Source organism: Alexandromys fortis, unplaced genomic scaffold (assembly GCF_014885135.2).
Source record: "Alexandromys fortis isolate MF-2015 unplaced genomic scaffold, M_Fortis_MF-2015_v1.1 scaffold_242, whole genome shotgun sequence".
NCBI classification, from domain to species: Eukaryota; Metazoa; Chordata; class Mammalia; order Rodentia; family Cricetidae; genus Alexandromys; species Alexandromys fortis.
The window spans coordinates 672,521-691,759 of NW_026068123.1; the positions used below are offsets into that span (position 1 = coordinate 672,521).

At 50.1% G+C, this 19,239-nt stretch overlaps 2 protein-coding genes across 2 annotated transcripts in view; one reads left to right on the plus strand and one right to left on the minus strand.

The window, feature by feature from the left end:
- Window positions 1-7,922: 7,922 nt before the first annotated feature.
- Tmed1 (transmembrane p24 trafficking protein 1) lies at window positions 7,923-10,639 on the plus strand. The gene is made up of 4 exons (XM_050125421.1): window positions 7,923-8,130; window positions 8,733-8,830; window positions 8,970-9,153; window positions 9,802-10,639. The coding sequence occupies exons 1-4, from the start codon at window positions 7,948-7,950 to the stop codon at window positions 10,018-10,020; spliced, it is 684 nt and encodes a 227-aa protein (XP_049981378.1). The 5' UTR covers window positions 7,923-7,947; the 3' UTR covers window positions 10,021-10,639.
- Window positions 10,640-11,035: 396 nt separating this feature from the next.
- The window catches only part of Dnm2 (dynamin 2), an 86,180-nt gene continuing 77,976 nt past the window's right edge, over window positions 11,036-19,239 (minus strand). Inside the window, exons 15-20 of the mRNA XM_050125513.1 lie at window positions 17,171-17,280; window positions 16,062-16,173; window positions 14,567-14,731; window positions 13,408-13,640; window positions 12,461-12,712; window positions 11,036-11,859 (exon numbers count right to left, since the gene is read on the minus strand). Of these exons, the coding sequence (XP_049981470.1) occupies window positions 11,790-11,859; window positions 12,461-12,712; window positions 13,408-13,640; window positions 14,567-14,731; window positions 16,062-16,173; window positions 17,171-17,280 (942 nt within the window). The 3' untranslated portion in view covers window positions 11,036-11,789. The remainder of the gene's footprint in view (window positions 11,860-12,460; window positions 12,713-13,407; window positions 13,641-14,566; window positions 14,732-16,061; window positions 16,174-17,170; window positions 17,281-19,239) is intronic.

Consider the following 19,239-nt stretch of genomic DNA (forward strand, 5'->3'; position numbering starts at 1 on the left):
AAAAAAAAAAAAGAAAGAAAGAAAGAAAGAAAGAAAGAAAGAAAGGAAGGAAGGAAGGAAGGAAGGAAGGAAGGAAGAAAGAAACCTTAACTAAGATAGCTGCTCTGTGTGTAGCCATGCTATTCCTCCCAGGACACAGCCACACAGGAGTCGGGAGAGCAAGCAGACTGTTGTGCTCAGGGTACAGTCAGTCTTGTCTGTGTGACAGGATCTGAACTAGCCAAGGAACAAACCTCTGGAATGTCTGGGAGGGATATTTGAGTCTGGGTTAACCAATATGGAAAGACTCACCCTACATGTGAGCGACACCATGCCCTCGGGCTGGGATCCTGGGCAAAATAAGCGAGAACTAAACAGCAGCAGCATGCATCTCTTTGGTGCTGACTGTGGATGCAGTGTGACCAGCTACCGTGTCCTCCTCACCATGACAGACAGTATCCCCGAGAATGTGGACAAGCCTGGTGCACACCTTTAATTCCAGCACTCAGGAGGCAGAGGCAGGTGGGTCTCTGAGTTACAGGCCAGCCAACATTACATAAAGAAACTGTCTCAAAACCACAATAACAACACATGTATGTATGCACATGTGAAACATTTTTAAATATTTATTTATTCATTTATTTATTTATTATGTATATAATATTCTGTCTGTGTGTATGCCTGCAGGCCAGAAGAGGACACCAGACCTCATTTACAGATGGTTGTGAGCCACCATGTGGTTGCTGGGAATTGAACTCAGGACCTTTGGAAGAGCAGGCAATGCTCTTAACCGCTGAGCCATCTCACCAGCCCCGTGAAACATTTTTTTTGGACACGGAAAGATTTATTTATTATGTGTACAGTATTCTGCCTACAAGTATATTTGGATGCCAGAAGAGGCAACAGATCTCATTACAGATGGTTGTGAACCACCTTGTGGTTGCCGGGAATTGAACTCAGGATTTCTGGAAGAACAGTCAGAGTTCTTACCCTCTGAGCCATCTCTCCAGTTCGACATGGAAACATTTTAAGTCAAAGGATTAACTCCCAGCCATCTGAGGCAAAAGTTGACAGTGAAGGTAAGGAAAGAGCGGGTGTAAAGCACCTGGGCTCAGTCTCCCCGTGCACCAAGGACACTGGCAGCATGCAGAAAGATAGGGAAGCCTTTCATACATGAAACAGCGCTCAGCTGTGATGTCCATGTCCTGGGTAAGCACTGGACATACCAGAGGTTCCTGACGACCAGGGCATTTTCCTGATGTTTGCCCTCTTCCCATACCATAAAGCATCTGATGGCTAATGCTGTTAACCTGGGGGCTGGGGACTCGGTGATTAGGAGCACCACCTGCTCTTCCAAAGGACCTGCGTTCAATTCCCAGCAACCACATGTTGGCTCACTACTCCAGTTCTAGGGAATCTAATGCCCTCTTTTAACCTCTGGGGGCATTGCGGGCAAATTATCCACAAAATAAATTAAAAACATACTGTCAACCTGGGCAGCACATGGAGGCACATGCCTCTAATCCCAGCATTAAGGAAGCAGAGATAGATGGATCTCTGAGTTTGAAACCAACTTGGTCTACATAGTGAGTTCCAGGTCAGGTAGTGCTAAATTGTGAGACCCTGTCTCTCTCTCTCTCTTTTTCTTCAGAGACAGGGTTTCTCTGTAACATTGGAGCCTGTCCTGGAACTAGCTCTTGTAGACCAGGCTGGTCTCGAACTCACAGAGATCCGCCTGCCTCTGCCTCCTGAGTGCTGGGATTAAAGGCAAATGCCACCATCTGAGACCCTGTCTCAAGAAAAAGTATATGTACATGAGTATGTATATGTACATGATTATGTATATGTATACGAGTACGTATATGTATGTGTGTATATGTACGTGAGTATGTATGTGTACGTGAGTATGTATATGTACGTATGTCTATGTGCATGAGTATGTATATGTACATGAGTATGTATATGTACACATACAGAGACAATCAGTTTGGGCCAGCAAGCTGGCTTAGTGAGAAGAACCTGAGTTTGATCCCTGGGTTCCACGGGGTGGCAGAAAAGGAGAAGCTCCAAGAACTTTCCTCTCACGTCACTTGTGAGCCTGGTGTGGTATAACACAAAACAAACTGCTAGTATATCATCAACCGTCTGTAGTGAGGTCTGGCGCCCTCTTCTGGCCTGCAGACATACACAAAGACAGAATATTGTATACAGAATTAAAAAAAAAAGAGATCCTTGAGTCCAAGAAGAGAATTGAGTTCAAACTTCTAAACAGACTTTTTTTGTTTCTTTGTTTGGTCGGTTTTGTATTTTGAGACAGAGTTTTCTGTGTAACAACTTTGGTTCTCTTGGAACTCACTCTGTACACCAGACTGGCCTGAACTCAGAGACCCGCCTGCCTTTCTTGTACCTGTTGCTTTGGTCTTGATGTTTTACCACAAACAGAAAAGTGGTACAACTCCTTTCACCATTGTGATTCCATCTTTATTTTTTAGTTTTTTTTAAATATTTATTTATTATGCATACAATATTCTGTCTGTGTGTATGCCTGAAGGCCAGAAGAGGGCACCAGACCTCATTCCAGATGGTTGTGAGCCACCATGTGGTTGCTGGGAATTGAACTCAGGACCTTTGGAAGAGCAGGCAATGCTCTTAACCTCTGAGCCATCTCTCCAGTCCCCTTTAGGTTTTTTTTTTAAAAATTTATTATTTATTTATTATGTATACAATATTCTGTCTGTGTGTATGCCTGCAGGCCAGAAGAGGACACCCGACCTCATTTACAGATGGTTGTGAGCCACCATGTGGTTGCTGGGAATTGAACTCAGGACCTTTGGAAGAGCAGGCAATGCTCTTAACCTCTGAGCCATCTCTCCAGTCCCCTTTAGGTTTTTTTTGAAACAGGGTTTCTCTGTAGCTTTGGAGCCTGTCCTGGATGGAACCAGTTGTTGTAGACCTGGTTGGCCAGACTCAGAGATCCGCTTGCCTCTGTCTCCCCTAGTGCTGGGATCAAAGGTTTGCATCGCCCCTACCCAGCTAGTTTCTGTTTTGATTTTTACTGTGGAAGTGGTTTTTATGCCTAGTTCCCTAATGACTCCTGAGTGAGCATGGCTTCCTGTGAGGCCCCCAAGGCTGGCTAGTTCCCTGATGACTCCTGAGTGAGCATGGCTTCCTGTGAGGGCCCCCCAAGGCTGGCCTCAAACCACCTGTGCAGGAGTGTCCCTGCCACAACTCGCCTCACCTGTGCAGAGCCTCCACCAGAGCCCCTTTCTGGACTCCTTGGCCACAGAAGTGTGAATGGCAGGCTGAGCTGCCTACAGGGACTGAGCCTGCACCCTGGAATCCCATTTGCAGAGAACTTCCTTTGTCTTTGCTTCCTAGGAGCAGAAATTCTTTCAGGCCTTTCCTCTTCACAAGCTGGGAATTTAGCTGCTGGGATCTTGTCCTGAGGGGCATCCTTCCCTGATTCCACTGCAGAGCAGGCCTCTCTCACCTTAATCTCCTTGTCTCATTCAGCGCAAACCTTGGCTGTGGTCTTCTCCCCAAACTGCACATCTATCTCCTAATCTCCTTCCTGCCCCTTAGCTCTTCATCATAGACCTGAACAAGAGTGATTGCCAATAGTCATGTGTGGAACCAATACTAGGCTGGCTCGAAATTCCTGCCACCAAAGGAGTTAATCCATTACGTCTCAATTTAGTTTCAGGCAAGTTCTTAGGATAAAGATATAAAGCAGTCACTTTTTTTTTTTTTTTTTTTTTTTGCCAGAATATCACCAGAATGGTCACTGGTTTAATTGCCAATACTGTTTCCCTCTGAAGCCTCTTGAGCTGGGTCTCCACAGACCACACATCCCTCAGCACTGCTGTCTTCCAAGCCCTTGCTAGGATAGTTCATTAAGATCTCCTTGCAGCATTCAAATGCTTTTTAAAAAAAATTCCAAATTCCCAAAGTCTTCCACAGTGCTCAAAACATCAAAACAAAATAGAACTGTCCTTCACAGCAATAGCCCACTCCCTGGTACCCTGTCTGTCTTCCTTTTTAATCACTGTGATAAAATACCACACCCAAGGGAACCTAGAAAAGAAAGCGGGGGCATGGAGACAGGAACAGCCAAGAGCACAAGCAGAAGGCAGAGAGAGACAGTGGGAATGGTGTGAGGGTTTTAAAACCTCAGAGCCCACCCCCCAGTGACATACCTCCTAAAAAAGGCTGACACCCTAATGCTTCCCACACAGCCATCAACTGAGGACCAAATATCTAAGTTTATGGGGACAATTCTCATTCAAAACACGGTGGAATCCCAACACTGAAAAGGGAGACTCCAGCCTGGCAGTGGTGGAGCACACCTTTAATCCCAGCACTCCGGAGGCAGAGGGAGGCGGATCTCTGTGAGTTCGAGACCAGCCTGGTCTGCAAGATCTAGTTCCAAGACAGGCTCCTAAGCCACAGAGAAACCCTGTCTCAAAAAAACCAAAAAAAAAAAAAAAAAAAAAAAAAAAAGAGTCTGTCGTGACAGTTGTGTTGTTGTGTTAGAGGAACGGAACTTACAGAATAAAGAGACATACATACACAAGAGGGGTTTATTAGAATGGTTTACAAACTGTGGCCCAACTAGTCCAACAATGAAAGGCCCAAGAATTCAGTAATTGTTCAGTCTAAGAGTCTGGATGTCTCAGCTGATCTTCATTGTACGCTGGAATCCCAGAGAAGTAGGCTCTAACGCTAGTGAAGGAATGGACTTGCCAAAGAGAGTGAGGACCAAAGGGCAAGGAGGAAAATTTCCCTTCTTCCTCGTCCTTTATAGAGGCTGCCAGCAGAAGGTGTGGCCCAGATTAAAGGTGGATCTTCCCACCTTGAAAGATCTGGATTAAAAGTGGACCTCCCCATCTCAAATGATTTAATCAAAAATATCCCTCACAGGTGTACCCAGATGTTTGGGTTTTAGTTAATTCCAGAGTCACAGTGGGGAGGGGGAGTCACAGTGGGGAGGGGGAAATCACAGTGGTATAATCCAAGCCCAGCGCTCAGGAGGCAGAGGCAGGCAGACCAGGCCAGGCTGGTCTACAAGAGCTAATCCCAGGACAGGCTCCAAAGCTACAGAGAAACCCTGTCTCAAAACAAACAAACAAACAAACAAACAAAAGAAATTGGGCTGCTGAGACAATGAGATAAAGCCACCTGCACCAAGCCTGCCTGCCTGAAATGGATCCCCAGAGAGAGACTCCTGGCAGCCGTCCTGTGAATGCAAACGCAGTGAAGGAAAGCAGGTTCCTCTGGGACCCTTCCCACGCTCACGATGGTTTTCTCAGTTCTTAATGAATGTGCATTCACTGTGCTCAAATAAACAAATACCAATCATGTCCTTCTTGCTTTTCAGTTTTTTCTTTGTTTGCTTTTTTTTTTTTTTTTTTTTTTTTCAAAGACAGGGTTTCTCTGTAGCTTTGGTTCCTGTCCCGTGTGTGCTGCCAGGCTGAGTTCACATGTCAGCTCTGTTGTATCTAGACTTTGTTTTCTTGGTGTCCTCTCTCCTCTCTGGCTCTTACACNAAAACACAAACTCAGAAACCATAATATATAAATTAAAGACCAGTAAGGTAAAAAAATGCCCAGAGAAATCATTATGAGGCAAAAAAAAAAAAAATCTCTAAAAATATCAATGAGCTCATTTCGTGTTGGCTACCTACTTCTGGGCGGGGCCTGCCCCTTGTGGTTTGTGTATTCAGTAAGACTCCATTACAGAAAACTATTTTCCTTTGAGTGGTTGACACTTGGGGACAGCCTCTGGGTTAGGGATGGCGTGCTCAAGTCTACTTCCCTCTCAGGGCTAGGATCCCAGCTGGCTTGAACCTGCCCTGCGCAGGCCGCAGGCCCCGTGCGTGCTGCCAGGCTGAGTTCACATGTCAGCTCTGTTGTATCTAGACTTTGTTTTCTTGGTGTCCTCTCTCCTCACTGGCTCTTACACTCTTGCCTAAGCCCTGAGGATGTGATGGAGAAAGTGGTTTAGGACTGAGTTTCCGATCTCTATTCTCTGCACATTGCCCACTCTGGGTCTCTGTACTTGTTCCCATCTTCTGTAGCAGGAAGCGTCTCTGCTGATGGCGTAACTGAGTGATCTATGGGTACAGAAGGATGTAATTAGGAGCTGCTTTGTTGCTACATTCTTTTTAGCAGAACAGTAGTATTTGGCTTTCTACTAGGCCCATGGCCTATCTACTTGCAAGTTCTAGGTCATCTGAGTGTGGGCTTCATCTCTTGGAACTGGTCTTAAATCCAACCATAAAGTAGTTAGTTACACCCACAAGTTTTGTGCTATGATTACGCCAGCTTATCTCGCAGGCAGAAATCACCAGTGTAGATCGATGGGTTTGTAGTAGGGCTGTTTACCTTTCTACACTGGTCCACCTGTCTGTCTCCTGTATGATAGAATAAAAGGTGTGCACCACGACAACCGGGCTAAGTTTTTAGTATCTCATTCTGTTAATTTCTTGTGCATTTAATTTAATTTCAAATTTGGTTTGCAGCTGCACATGTGTGTGGGGGGGCAGGAAGGTGTGCTATTTTAGAGCATTTTATTTGAGACAGTGTTTCCAGTTGTGTAGAATTTAGTTTAATTTCAAATTTTTAAAGATTTTTTTTTTTTTTTTGAGACAGGGTTTCTTTGTAGCTTTGGAACCTGTCCTGGAACTAGCTCTTGTAGACCAAGCTGGCCTCGAACTCACAGAGATCCGCCTGCCTCTGCCTCCTGAGTGCTGGGATTAAAGGCGTGCACCACCACCGCTTGGTCAAATTACTTAAACCTAAACAGCCAATACCCACCTGCCTAGGGTTGGTATACCACCTGCATAGTGGGCTAGGCCTTCCGGCTTCAGGTAGCAATGAAGAAAATGCCCGCAAGGCAATTCTTCCTGTGAGAATCCCTTTTGCCAGATTTGTGTCAAGTGGATAAAAACTAACCAACACAGTGGTGCGCACGTGCGTGTGTATGTGTGAGTGTGTGTGATGTGTGTACATGGAAGTCAGAGGACAACTAACTTGTGAGAGTCAGTTCTATCCTTCCACCACGTGGGTCCTAGGGATTGAACTGAGGTAATCAGGTTTAGCAGCGAGGACCTTTATCCTCTGAGTATCTCGAGGCCAAATAGATCCTTCGTAAAGCGTGCTAGTCTGGAACTATCCATGCACACGAGGGAGGATGACCTCCAATTCAAACTCCTCAGAACTCCTGCCTCAGTTTCCCAAATGCTAGAGTTGAGGCTTATGTCAGCACGAACTCACTAGGACCTCTAGGCCCAAAGGTTTGAGACTAATTGGATAGAGTGAGGGCGTGTTCTGCGCTCACCACCTAACAAGCACCCCCAACTTAAGGAGACCAAAATCCTTCTAAAGCGATGATGTAAGGTATAAAGAGGAAGCAGAGCTGGCGTTGAGTCTGGGGAGGCCATGCTCAAGGAACAAGCTCGCCAGAAGCTAACATCGGAGTACCGCCAGCACCCGGCCGGTCGCCGCAGAGCTTTGATGGACACATCCCGATCGGGATCCAACCCAGGACCCACCACTGACGGGTTTCGCCTACACCAGCCTGATCAATAGGCGACACGAGACTTGCACTGGAGTAGGGAGGACGGCAGGCGGTGCCACAGAGGACCCGCAAACCTCCCCGTTTAGTCATCTTAATTTTTGCCTGAAAAATTGCTTCATCATTTCAGGCCTGTCATTTCCCCCATCCCCAACTCCCGTGGTTAATAACAGATACGGAGAAGTTTCACAAAATTCTAGTCAGCGTTAGTGTGCTTTCTAACAGATTAGGCATTCGTCCGGGCAGCTCCCCTCTTTGGGACCCTTCACACAGCATTCCGCGGGTTTGGGGCCAAACGTAGGCTCCAGCCAATGACCTTTGCCGAAATGAGAGGTGGGCGGGACCAGTGCTTAAAGGACCCGCATCCTGTGAGTAGCGTAGAACGTGATACGGATGATGGCGGCCGGCGCGGCCATAGCCCTGGCCCTGTGGCTACTCCTGCCAGCAGTAGGAGTGGGAGAGGCGGGGCCGCCGCCCATTCAGGACGGCGAGTTTACATTTCTGCTTCCCGCAGGGAGGAAGCAATGCTTTTACCAGTCCGCGCCGGCCAATGCTAGTTTAGAGACCGAGTACCAGGTGAGAAGGTCCGGGGCTCGGGACGCGTCGTAGGACAAGGGGGTGTGGCCAGCAGGAGGGGCGTGGAGTGGGCGTGACCGGGATGCCTACGGTCTCCTGGGCTAGGGGAGTTCCTAGCTGGAAGCTCTTTGGGTAGGTAGGATTCAGGGTAATTCCCTGGTGGCTAGAGGGTCAGCGACCACTATATATTTGCAGCCAGGTAGACACCCACCTTGGACTGCTAAAGGGGGTGGTGGGGTGGCTTGATGAAAGACCTCGCGTGGAACGTTTTAGGGACCAGGAAGGAACCTTGCAGGTGCGGATGTCGGTGCTCAGATAGGCCCTTAGGGCAGCGAGATGGCTCAATGGGTAAAAGAACTCGTAGCTAAACTAAACCCGATGTCCCGAGTTTCCTAACTATGGTGGAGGTTGAGAACTGACTCCTGCATGCTGCCCTATGATCCCCACAGGCGATCCTCCTACCCCCAACATACATAGTTTGTTTTGAAGATAGGCTCCTAGTGGTTGTATGGGTATTTTCCAGTTCGGTTCAACCCAGTCCTTCTGTGGAAGATAGGCTGGGTTCAAACCTGCCCATTCCCCAACTCTTACCTGCTCTTCAGGTGATTGGAGGTGCGGGGCTGGATGTGGACTTCACCTTGGAGAGCCCTCAGGGTGTGCTGTTGGTCAGTGAGTCTCGAAAGGCTGATGGGGTGCACACGTGAGTGAAGTCTTGCCCTGTCTTGGTTCAGTTACAGCCCTGCAGCTCCCCAGTGGCCTCGGGTTACCATCCTACTGGCTCCACAGACCAGCTGGCTGGTCACTCCAGGGTCATGTCTGTGTCTCATCTGTCTGCCCAGGGTGGAGCCTACTGAGGCCGGGGACTACAGGCTATGCTTTGACAATTCCTTCAGTACCATCTCAGAGAAGCTAGTGTTCTTCGAGCTCATCTTTGACAGTTTCCAGGATGAGGAAGAGGTGGAAGGTTGGGCTGAGGCTGTGGAGCCAGAGGAGATGCTTGATGTCAAAATGGAAGACATCAAGGTGAGTTGAGTGTGGTGGTGCATGCTTGTAATCCCAGCACTCAGGAGGTTGAGGCAGCATTCCAGTGAGTTCAAGACCAACCTGGGCTATAGCAAGAACCCATCTCACAAAACCAAAAGGGCTAGGGACAGTTCAGTTGGTAGAGTGATACCCTAAGACGCATGAAGTTCCTACACCCAGCCCTCCATAACACCAGTATGGGTTACACTTGGATACAAGAGGATCACAAATTCAAGGCCACCCTTGACTTGCATATAAAGACCAGCCTTTGACACAAAAGATCCTATTTTAAAGGCTGGTGAAATGGTTTAGCAGGCAGGCAAAGGCAACTGCCACCAAGCCTAACTACCTGAGACCCACACAGTGGCAGGAGAGAACTGATCCCTGCAAGCTGTCCTCTGACCTCCACATGAATGCACAGTATGTGCACCCTCTGACCTGTAAGAAAAAAAGGCCTTACCTAAAAACAGACAAGAAAACATCATGGGGAAAAATGGAAAAAACAAAAAATACTGGGTTTCTAGGAGAGGATGTGAGACATAAGACCAGAGAGGCAAATTAACTTGCTGACAGTCACACAGGCAGTGAATGGCACGAGTGAGGATTTGGCTTAGGCAGCCTGACCCTGTCCTCTCTGTGACTTGGCAGGAATCCATAGAGACGATGAGGACCCGGCTGGAACGGAGCATCCAGATGCTGACTCTGCTACGAGCCTTTGAGGCACGTGATCGGAACCTTCAGGAAGACAACCTGGAGCGGGTCAACTTCTGGTCAGCTGCCAATGTGGCTGTGCTGCTGTTGGTGGCCGTCCTGCAGGTCTGCACACTCAAGCGCTTCTTCCACGACAAGCGTCCTGTACCCACGTAGCCCCGGCCACGGAGGATGAGTCAAACAGAGGAGGCCATCAGGCCTGTGTGACTTGTGGAGACCTCCCCAGACTCAGAGAGGACCCCGTGTATCCAGCCCTTCCTGGGTGAGCAGGGAGTGCAAGTGGATTGCAGACCCCTTGGATGGGGAAGCTCAGCACCAGTGCCTGTTCGTCGGAAGCTGAAGTGTTAGGCGCAGCGGTGTGGGGCTATACGGCTCACAGATGCCCTGGTTTCTCCTGATATCGTGCCTTAGCTTAAGTCTTCCAGCCATCAGGATGGGTCAAGCTGTGCAGCTGCCCCTGGCCCTTACCCCAGCTGGACACACCCCACCCGTAATGTCTCTGCTCGCTCCTGGGGATAAGCCTACTTTGCTAGGGTCTGGGAAGGAGACACACCTGCAGAGTTCTTGCCAGGACAGTCACTTTTATTTGATAGGAAAGAGCCCTGGCTCCTCGGCCCAGTGGGAGCCAGCTGGCTGGGGGACTGATGCCAGAACTCCAAGAGGAACCCTTCCTTCTCTCTGGGTGCAGCCCACCAGAGTCTACCTACAAGACTCAAGGAACAAAGGGCATCTGTCCTGGGCACTGGGGTCAATAAATTATGGTCAGAAAAATTAATAGTGCCTGGTGACTTGGGCTCAGGGACAGCAGCTTGGGACAGACCTAGCCTCAAGCCAGGCAGCCAGGAAGGCGGGAGGGCACTCCCACGAAGCTCAGAAGAAAGGCCGGGCAGGAGCCGATGGAGGTGGTCGCCTGGCACGAAAGAAAAAAATCATAAAGCAAAGTTGAACCATGTCCCCTATAGAGCTGACGGGGGACCTGGAAGTGGACCTGGCCACAGTGCCGTTCGGGGTAGTGGCTAGAATTTCTGTTCCCTATGAGCACCAGGAGAGGGGGTCCTATTCCCGAAGTGGTAGAGAGGTGTTGAGAAGAAATGACAGGAGACACATGTAACTGAGGGAAGTGTGGACAGTCTCCCCCTGGCCTGGGACAGACACAAAAGGCCCACACACATAGCCACCAGCGGGGCTTCCCTTTATTTTAGTTTATTAATAGGATATACAGAGGCAGGCACTTAACAGTGGTCAAACCAAGCAGTGGGGACAGGATCTGCAGAGGCACCAGGCCCACCCTGTGGGGATGGGCCAGCTGGGAACCAGAAGGCCCCCGATGTTTCCCCAGTTCACACAGCCCAAACCACACGGGGGCTGAGGAGAGTGAGGCAGGCCAGAGCTGAGGTGCTCCAGGCCTGAGGAAGGCACAAAGGCACCTCTGGCTATCGAGACTGGGCTGGGTTCAGGTTGTGTGGTTAATATGGCCAAAGAAGATATATATATACAACTTGAGCCAGGTAGGTGGCCAGCACTGGGTCTGTTGGGTCTGGCTCACTCCTGATGAAGAGCCCTTAGGAAAAGTTGGACAGTTGCTGTACCCCAAGAAAGAACAAAGGCTTACAGCCTGTAGAGAAGCCCCTGGTAGAATTCCCCTACACCAGCCTGGATCTTTCTTTCCAGATGGTCCCAAGGATGCAGTTCCTACTGCCAACCAGACAGTTCTCCTCAACCCAAAGTACAAAGCCCCCATGTCCTGTTGTCTGGGACCCCACCCACCCCCTCATTGTCATGTCCACCAGGCTAGGGAGGAAAGGGTAGGGGTTGCCCACAGGAGCCTGGTCCCACCATGGGAGGGGGGCAGTAGTGGGGCCCAAACCAAAGCTCTCCTGCACTGTGGGTGCACGAGGACCCCCCAGAACACTGCCCCCTGCAGCCTAGTCAAGCAGGGACGGCTCGGCCGGGCGGATAATGGTAGGCCGACTGGGCGCAGCGGGTGCTCTTCTGCTGCAAAGAGAGTAAGACATGGGGAGGTGGAGGGCAGTGAGGCCAGACGCAGGGTGAGGATGAGGACCCCACCCATCCAGCCCACCCCAGGTGCTCCCAAAGTTGGGGCGCCAGGAGGAGTATTACAGGTATTTTCCTGGTATCTCCATGTCACTAGCTGGCTTGGGTAGCACAGGCAAGTTCTGGGCCTTAGGAGGAGCTGGTCTTTCCTTCACCAAGAGGGGTCTGGGGACTGAACTCAGGTCACAAGGCTTGGTAGCAAGCACTTTTACCAGATGTGTCATCTTGCCCACTTCCCTGCCCTCCTCGGACCTCAGAAATGGAGACCGGAACCTAGCTGACCAGGTATTAGTGATAACCTAGGGTTAGGGGGACATGAAACCTGCTGCTTAGAGGACAGGCCAGGAGCCCTGAGGTCAGCTGATCCATTGTCCTATGGCACTGGCTAAGTGGGAATGGCCCCTCTAGGGCTCAGTTTCTCAGCACACAAGCAGCAATGCCTGCACTACTCGATGTCTTGTTGGGGCTACACTGGAAGTCATCAGAATGGAGGCAGTCAGAGTCAACAAAGGAACCCCAGGATGCAGGCTGTGGGCCTTACCTGGGCACTCCTGGAGGGATACCAGGGGGAATCCGTGCTGGCCGAGATGGTATCTGAGGTGGCGCTGAGAAAGGGTCATTGTTGGCAAACGCATTCTGTGGTCCAGGCCGGGATGGGATGGGGGGGGCTGAGAAGGAGGCTGCAGGCCCCACAGGCACAGGAATCAGGGGAGGCCCTGGTGTGGGACCCCGCACGGCAGGAGGCCGGCCCGGTGGGTGCACGCTGGACACAGGTCGGCGCTGTGGAGTGGGGCTGTGGAGGAGGGAGAGGCTGTAAGCTGGAGGAATCATACTGTGAACACCCCCTGTAAGCGAATGCAACGAGGGCAGAGCCCCGGGAGCCACCAGCCTGAGCTACAGCATTCCAGGTTACTAGGGTTGCTGTGTCCTGACAGGACAGCTCTGAGGGAGGTGTGTCCAGACTGCTGTACAGCCCAAGACCCTTCCAGAGCCTCTATCTGTGAGGTACCTGTCTGCCCTGTTCCCCACTGGTCCTAGAGACCTCAGTCTTCCCAGGTCTGGGCTCTGGTCCTCTTCAGGATCCAGCGTCCTGAAGTTTCAGTAGGTCCAATGCTCTGACATTCCCTTGACTGTGGCTGCTTAGATGTCTCTCTGGCCCATGCTTCCCATATTGAGGCTATGGAATCCTAGGTTCTATGGGCTAGAGGGCTCTGTTTGCCTTAATCTTCCCCTGTGCCCTTCGCTATGTCTAGGAGAACGACCTCTGTGGTAGCTGTCCCCTGGGCTGTGGAGACTTAGGATGTTTTCCTCCAACGATGTGGCTCAGATTGGCCTTTGGAGGCCATGGCTCCCCTAGTGGCTTTAGGCAGGACAGGTTCTCAGGCCTGTGTGTTGTCTCATTCAGCTGTGACCTATCTCCTGATAGGACCGAGGAACAGAAGGGTGGAGCTTGTATGGGCACAACGGGGGACAAACTGCTCTCCAGACCTGTGTCCACTGGTGTTCTGGAGCCACGTGTCATCAACAGGTGGGGGTACAGGCGTGGATACGGTGCTGGTACTGATGTCCCCAATGATGTTGAGTGCTTCCTTGAGCGCATGGTACATGCGCAGCATGTCGTCCCGACGCTGAGCCTGCTCTGCTGACTCTTCCATGAGGCTACTCTGGTCTGCTGATGAGTACAGGTAGGCCAGCAGCTCATGGTGGATGAAGGCCTTTGTCTGAGGACAATGGTGGGAGAGATCAGACCCTTACACTAGCCAAGAGCTCAGAAGCCTAATGTGATTAGAAAAACATCCATCACAGGCTAAGGTTTAGCCATAGAAACTCTGCCTAAAATCAACCTTCCAGTGAGAAGTAGGGGTGTGGCTCAGCTGTAGAGCCCCTGCCTAGATTCCCCTAATGGCGGAGTAGAGGTGCAGCTCAATAATCCAAAGCTTGCCTAACATGCACCATGCTTTGGGTTCAATCCCCAACCTTACAAAAAGCAACTAACCAACAACAGAAAACCCAACAACAAAAACAAAAAGCCACCTAAACAAACTAACTTGTTCTAACTTTGAAGGACTTATTTTGAAATATTTTGTTGTTTTCTTTAAAGATTTATTTATTCATGTATTTCACGTATATGAGTGCTGTCTTCATGCACACCAGAGGAAAATCAGATCTCATTATAGATGGCTGTGAGCCACCATGTGGTTGTAGGGAATTGAACTTAGGACCTTTGAAAGAGCAGCCAGTGCTCTTAACTGTCGTCTCTCCAGCTCCTAATTTGTTCTTAAATTAATTTTATTTACTTATTTATTTATTAGTCTGGTGTGTGTGTGTGTGTATGTGTGCGTCATGGTGTGCATGTCAGAGGACAGCTTTGTGGACTGGAAAGTTCCAGGGCAAGTGCCTTTATCTTCTGAGCCACCTTGCTTGCCTTGGTTTTGGTTTTAGAGACAGGGTCTTAAATAATCAAGGATCCCCTCAAAGTGTCTATGTAGATGAGGATGAAGGTGAACTTCTGATCCTCCGGCCTCTACACTCCGGTGCTGGGCTGACAGGTGTACTACAAAATGCCTGTTTCTGTGGTGCTGCGGCTGGATGTCCAGCCCACCAAGCCTAAGCTAAGACCTTGGCTAATTTAGAACTTCCCACTTACATTGTTGATCATGAGGTGCATGATGGTCTTTGGCATGAGGTCACGGATGGACTTGTTGATGATGGCCACATAGGAGTCCACCAGGTTCCGGATGGTCTCTACCTGCCGTTCAAGCTGCGGGTCCATGGAGAAGGTGTTCTCTTGTGCTCCATCCTCATTCTCCGCCTGCACGGGACACAGAGAAGGTGAGCACAGCCGAGCAGGCCGAGCAGCCGTAGCTAAGAACTACATGCTCTTGGAACTATGTGCCTACCCTGCTGACAGCCAACCCCTCTCAAGTGGGTTCCTGACAGTGCTGTTAGAACAGTTGGTCTGTGCTGGGGTATACTGAAAGTCAGGCTGGACTCTTCCCAGGGGATGGGGATACACACCAGGATTCTGTAGTGACTTCACCCCAAGGAAAGGAGGAAATAAGACAAGATGAGTACCAAGTCCACCTGCCTTTCAGGCCATGGATTCTGCTAGAGAACCTTCTGGACTCTAATGACAAAATATGCACACTCTGCCTTGCTTGCTCCAGTGGGTGTCAGCTATGTGTTCTGAGTTATGGTTTTACTACGGGATGCTAGGGTTCAGGTGTTGGTACCTTGGGTTCCAGGGGCTGCTGTAATTTTTAAGACTTATTTTCATTTATGTGTACATCAATGTTGATACGTGTATATGGCATATGTGTGCAGTGACCACAGAGGCCAGAAGAGGGTGTCAGATCCCCTGGAAATGGAGTTACAGACAGCTGTAAGCTGTAATGTGGGTGCTGAGAACTGAACGGGTCCTCTCGAAGAGTGGCCAGTCTTTTATCTGCTGAGCCATATTTCTATAACAGCACTGCATTTGTGAAGCTCTTGAACCTTCAGGAAGTGTGGCTTAGCTGGAGGCTGCATCCCTGGAGACACCTAGCCCTGTCACATCTTCCCCTTTCCTGCCTCTGAACCTCGATCACTGCCAGGATAGATAAACTCACTGGGAAGAACCAGAGTTACTTTTTGAGACAAGTCTCTCACCAGGACCAGGGGTACTGATGTGGCGAGTCCGCCTCTCCCTGCCTCCCCAGCACCAGGACTGCAAGCACGCACCACCACACTTGGTTGTTGTTTATGTGAGTTCGAGGGATTGACCGCAGGTCCTTATGCTTGTAGTGCAAACGTCTAAGCCATTTCCATAGACTCTGGCGGGTATTTTTACCACAGCAAAGAAAATTTTTTTTAAAAAATATTTATTTATTATGTATACAATAGTCTATCTGTGTGTATGCCTGAAGGCCAGAAGAGGGCACCAGACCCCATTACAGATGGCTGTGAGCCACCATGTGGTTGCTGGGAATTGAACTCAGGACCTTTGGAAGAGCAGGCAATGCTCAATGCTCTTAACCACTGAGCCATCTCTCCAGCCCAGCAAAGAAAATTTTTACCACTGACACTTGTGGCCTAGAAATGACTAGTCCCTTCTCCCAGGCAGCCTCTGGTATGTCATCTATGCAGGGAACTTAGCTCCTTACCTGGTCCTTCTCTGGGTAGACCCCAGCTCGCAGGAACGAAGCCTTCCAGCTGTCCACGTCTTCCTGGGAGTCACAAGCCAGTTCGATTTGTCGTAGGTCCTTGTAGACATTCCTGGAGTAGGCGGTAGAAAGGGACTTGGCTGACCACTAAAAGCAGGGGTCTGGGCCCTATGGGACCTAGGCATAAGGGTACCGTCCCCAGTTTGTTATAGGGCTTCTGGGTGTGTGTACATGTATACTTTAGCGCACCAAGTACCACAAACACACACACACTATCATCAGAGCAAGTGAATATGGCAGAAGTGTTGACAGCTTGTCACTTATTTATAGGGCAGGGCTTGCTACACAGCCAACGCCAGCCTCACACTTAGAACGTCCTGCCTCAGGCTCCTGTGTGCCACCATGCCTGTCATTCCAACCTGGTATTTGAGCTCAGTTATTTTGTCTCTGTATTATCAACTTGACACAGGTCTGCCTGTGGAGCACAAGCTCACTGTTGTGAGGAGACTCAAACTCAGTAGAGTGGCACACGACACCATGCAATCCCTAGGCAGGGGGAAAAGCCTGGGCCACCAGCAAGGGAAAGGGAATGAGTAAGCTGTTTCTGACGGGGATGTCTCCGGCTCCTGCTGTCCAGACTGCCTCACTTTTGTCCCCCACCCCACCCCGGATTTTCAAGACAGGGTTTCTCTGGAGCCCTGGCTGTCCTGAAATTCTATCTGTAGACCAGGCTAGCCTCGAACTCAAGAGATCCATGTGCAGGTAGAGGCTAGAATCAGCATGGTGCCTTCCTCACTTTCTATGCACCTTCCCTCTTTGAGACATGGTCTGTTTCACTGGCCTGACATTTACAGACCTGGCTAGACGGGCTAGAGACCCCCAGGGGCCCTCCTGTTTCTCCCCCCAGGACTGTACCAGTCTTCTCCCTGTGAGTGTGTGGGAGGGTTGGACTGGTCCTCACACTTACTTCATCCGTTTCAATCGTCTGTATTCATGGTGCTCTGCCCTCACCTCACCACACAAAACTACCCCCAGGACAGGACTCTGGAAACCTGTGCACAAGGTTGCCACTAAGATCTCCTGGGACCCCACCCCTGCAGGCTCCTCACCTCTGCTCCGTGTTGAAGATGGCAAACACGTGCTTGTTGGACATGAAGCCCTTCTCCACATCCCGGATTTTTAGGTTGTCCAGTGGCAGCATGTACTTCTTCTCTTTCTCCTGAGGAGAGAGGGTAGAAGCCTCACCTGGGCTGACAGGGCAGAGCCTTCAATCACCTGAAAGCTACTTCCAACACCTGACTTGGTGTGATGAGAACTGCCATCCCCTTGCTCACTTGAATGTTCCTCAAAATTCCAGGTCTCATATATGTCCAAGGCCTCTGTCCAGGATGTTTCTGTCCTAACACCCTACATGGCCTCCTCCTTGCCTTCTTAAGGTCTCCCAGCAGCTCCTAGACGGATGCCTGTCAATTCTGTTCCCCATCTAGAGAACACAAGCAGTGGGTGCTCAAACTGCTCAGCCCTAACTCCAATCCCAGGTGGTCCTCCCCACTTCTTGACAGAATCTGGTTCACACCACTGAGTTATGGTGACAATCCCACTCACAGGGAAGGAGTCTGAAGCACCAAGAGGCCACCTCAGGCGGCATACCTGGGAAGCTGGTGCCGGGGCACCAATGCCATAGAAGTATCACTGGCTTTGTGAGTCACTGTCTCTCTTTCTTTACTCTATGCTTGGAATCAAGCCCAGGCTTTCGTGCATGCCAGGCAAGCACTACCACTGAAGCCAACCCAAGCCTTTTTTTTTTTTTTTTTAATTTCTGGCGATGGAACCCAGGAATGCACTCATAGGTAAGCATTCTACTGCTGGGCCACTCAGGCAGCCCTCTTCTTCTCATTTCAGACAGGGCTCATTAAGTTACCCAGAACCTCTTTAAGTTCCAATCCACCTGTCTCAGCCTCCCAAGTAGCAGCCATGATAGGTCTGAGCCAGCCAGCTTCTTTACAACTCCCAGTCACGTGACTGACAGCAGTGGCCAAAGTCAAAGCCTCTTCAATCCGCTCACAGAACTCTTCCTTTTCCGTCTGCTCAGAGTAAGAGGCTGGCTGTCCAGGGACACAGTGCAGGGGATCTAGGTAAGGCTGCAGATAAAGTCAGCTCTCTGTGGGGACTTTCTGCACTATTTAGACTTAAAACGAAACAAAAACAAAGTCTCAACATAGCCTAGGCTAGCCTCCAACTTGCTATACAGCTGAGGATGACCTTGAATTCCTGATCCTCCTGCCTCTGCCTCCCAAACCACCTCACTCCCAGGTCATGCAGTATTAGGATGAACCAGCCCCTGTGCACACTAGGCAAAGCTCTAACAACTGAGCCCTAGCCTTAGGCCTTCACCTGGACATCTTCTGTGTGTGTGGTATATGCACATGATGGGGGAGAAGCGAGAAAATGGCTACTTTCTTGAGACAATATTATACTAAACCAGGAGCTAGGATGTCAGCCAGCAAACCCCAGCCATCCACTACAGAGCTGGGTGGGGTGTGATCTCGGTTCCCCATGCTGCAGTGTTATTCTTCTCCACATAGTTAGCCCCCCAGGCTCAACCTAGCCATCTTTCGTGACTCTTTCTCATGTTTCTGCGCTACCATAAAACCCCAAAAGAATTTTGGAATACCACCTCTGAATCTGTCAGCGGCTACAGTGCTGAAAGGGAAGGGTAGGGACCAGTTGAACACTATGAGTACCTGTGTTAAACTCCACTCTGCCTTTCCAGGCTGTGTGCCTCAGGACAAACTGCTGCTCCTCTCTGTGCCCCTCTTCCCCACCTGTCCAAGGACTGCTGAGTCTCACCATGGGAAGGGTAGTACGGTTCTGGGTCCAGGTTTCCTGTTGCTGCTCTGGACTGACTCCCAGTCAGCCTCAGCAGCTCTGACGGCTTGACTGGAGCACAGCCAGGGGTCTAGCACAGCTGGGGCAGTGTAGGGTGGAACACCCAACATATGCACTACATGCTGGGAGCCTCAAACAGGGAGGGCAGCCTTGAAGTCTGCCTGGTTATAAGACACGAAGTTGGGAATTTGAGGACCTCTGAAGGGGCTCCTGTTTCCTGAGGGGTAAGGGCCCAGAGGAACTCTGTGGCCTGCACCCTATGATGTCATGAGGCAGGAAGTCTCCCACC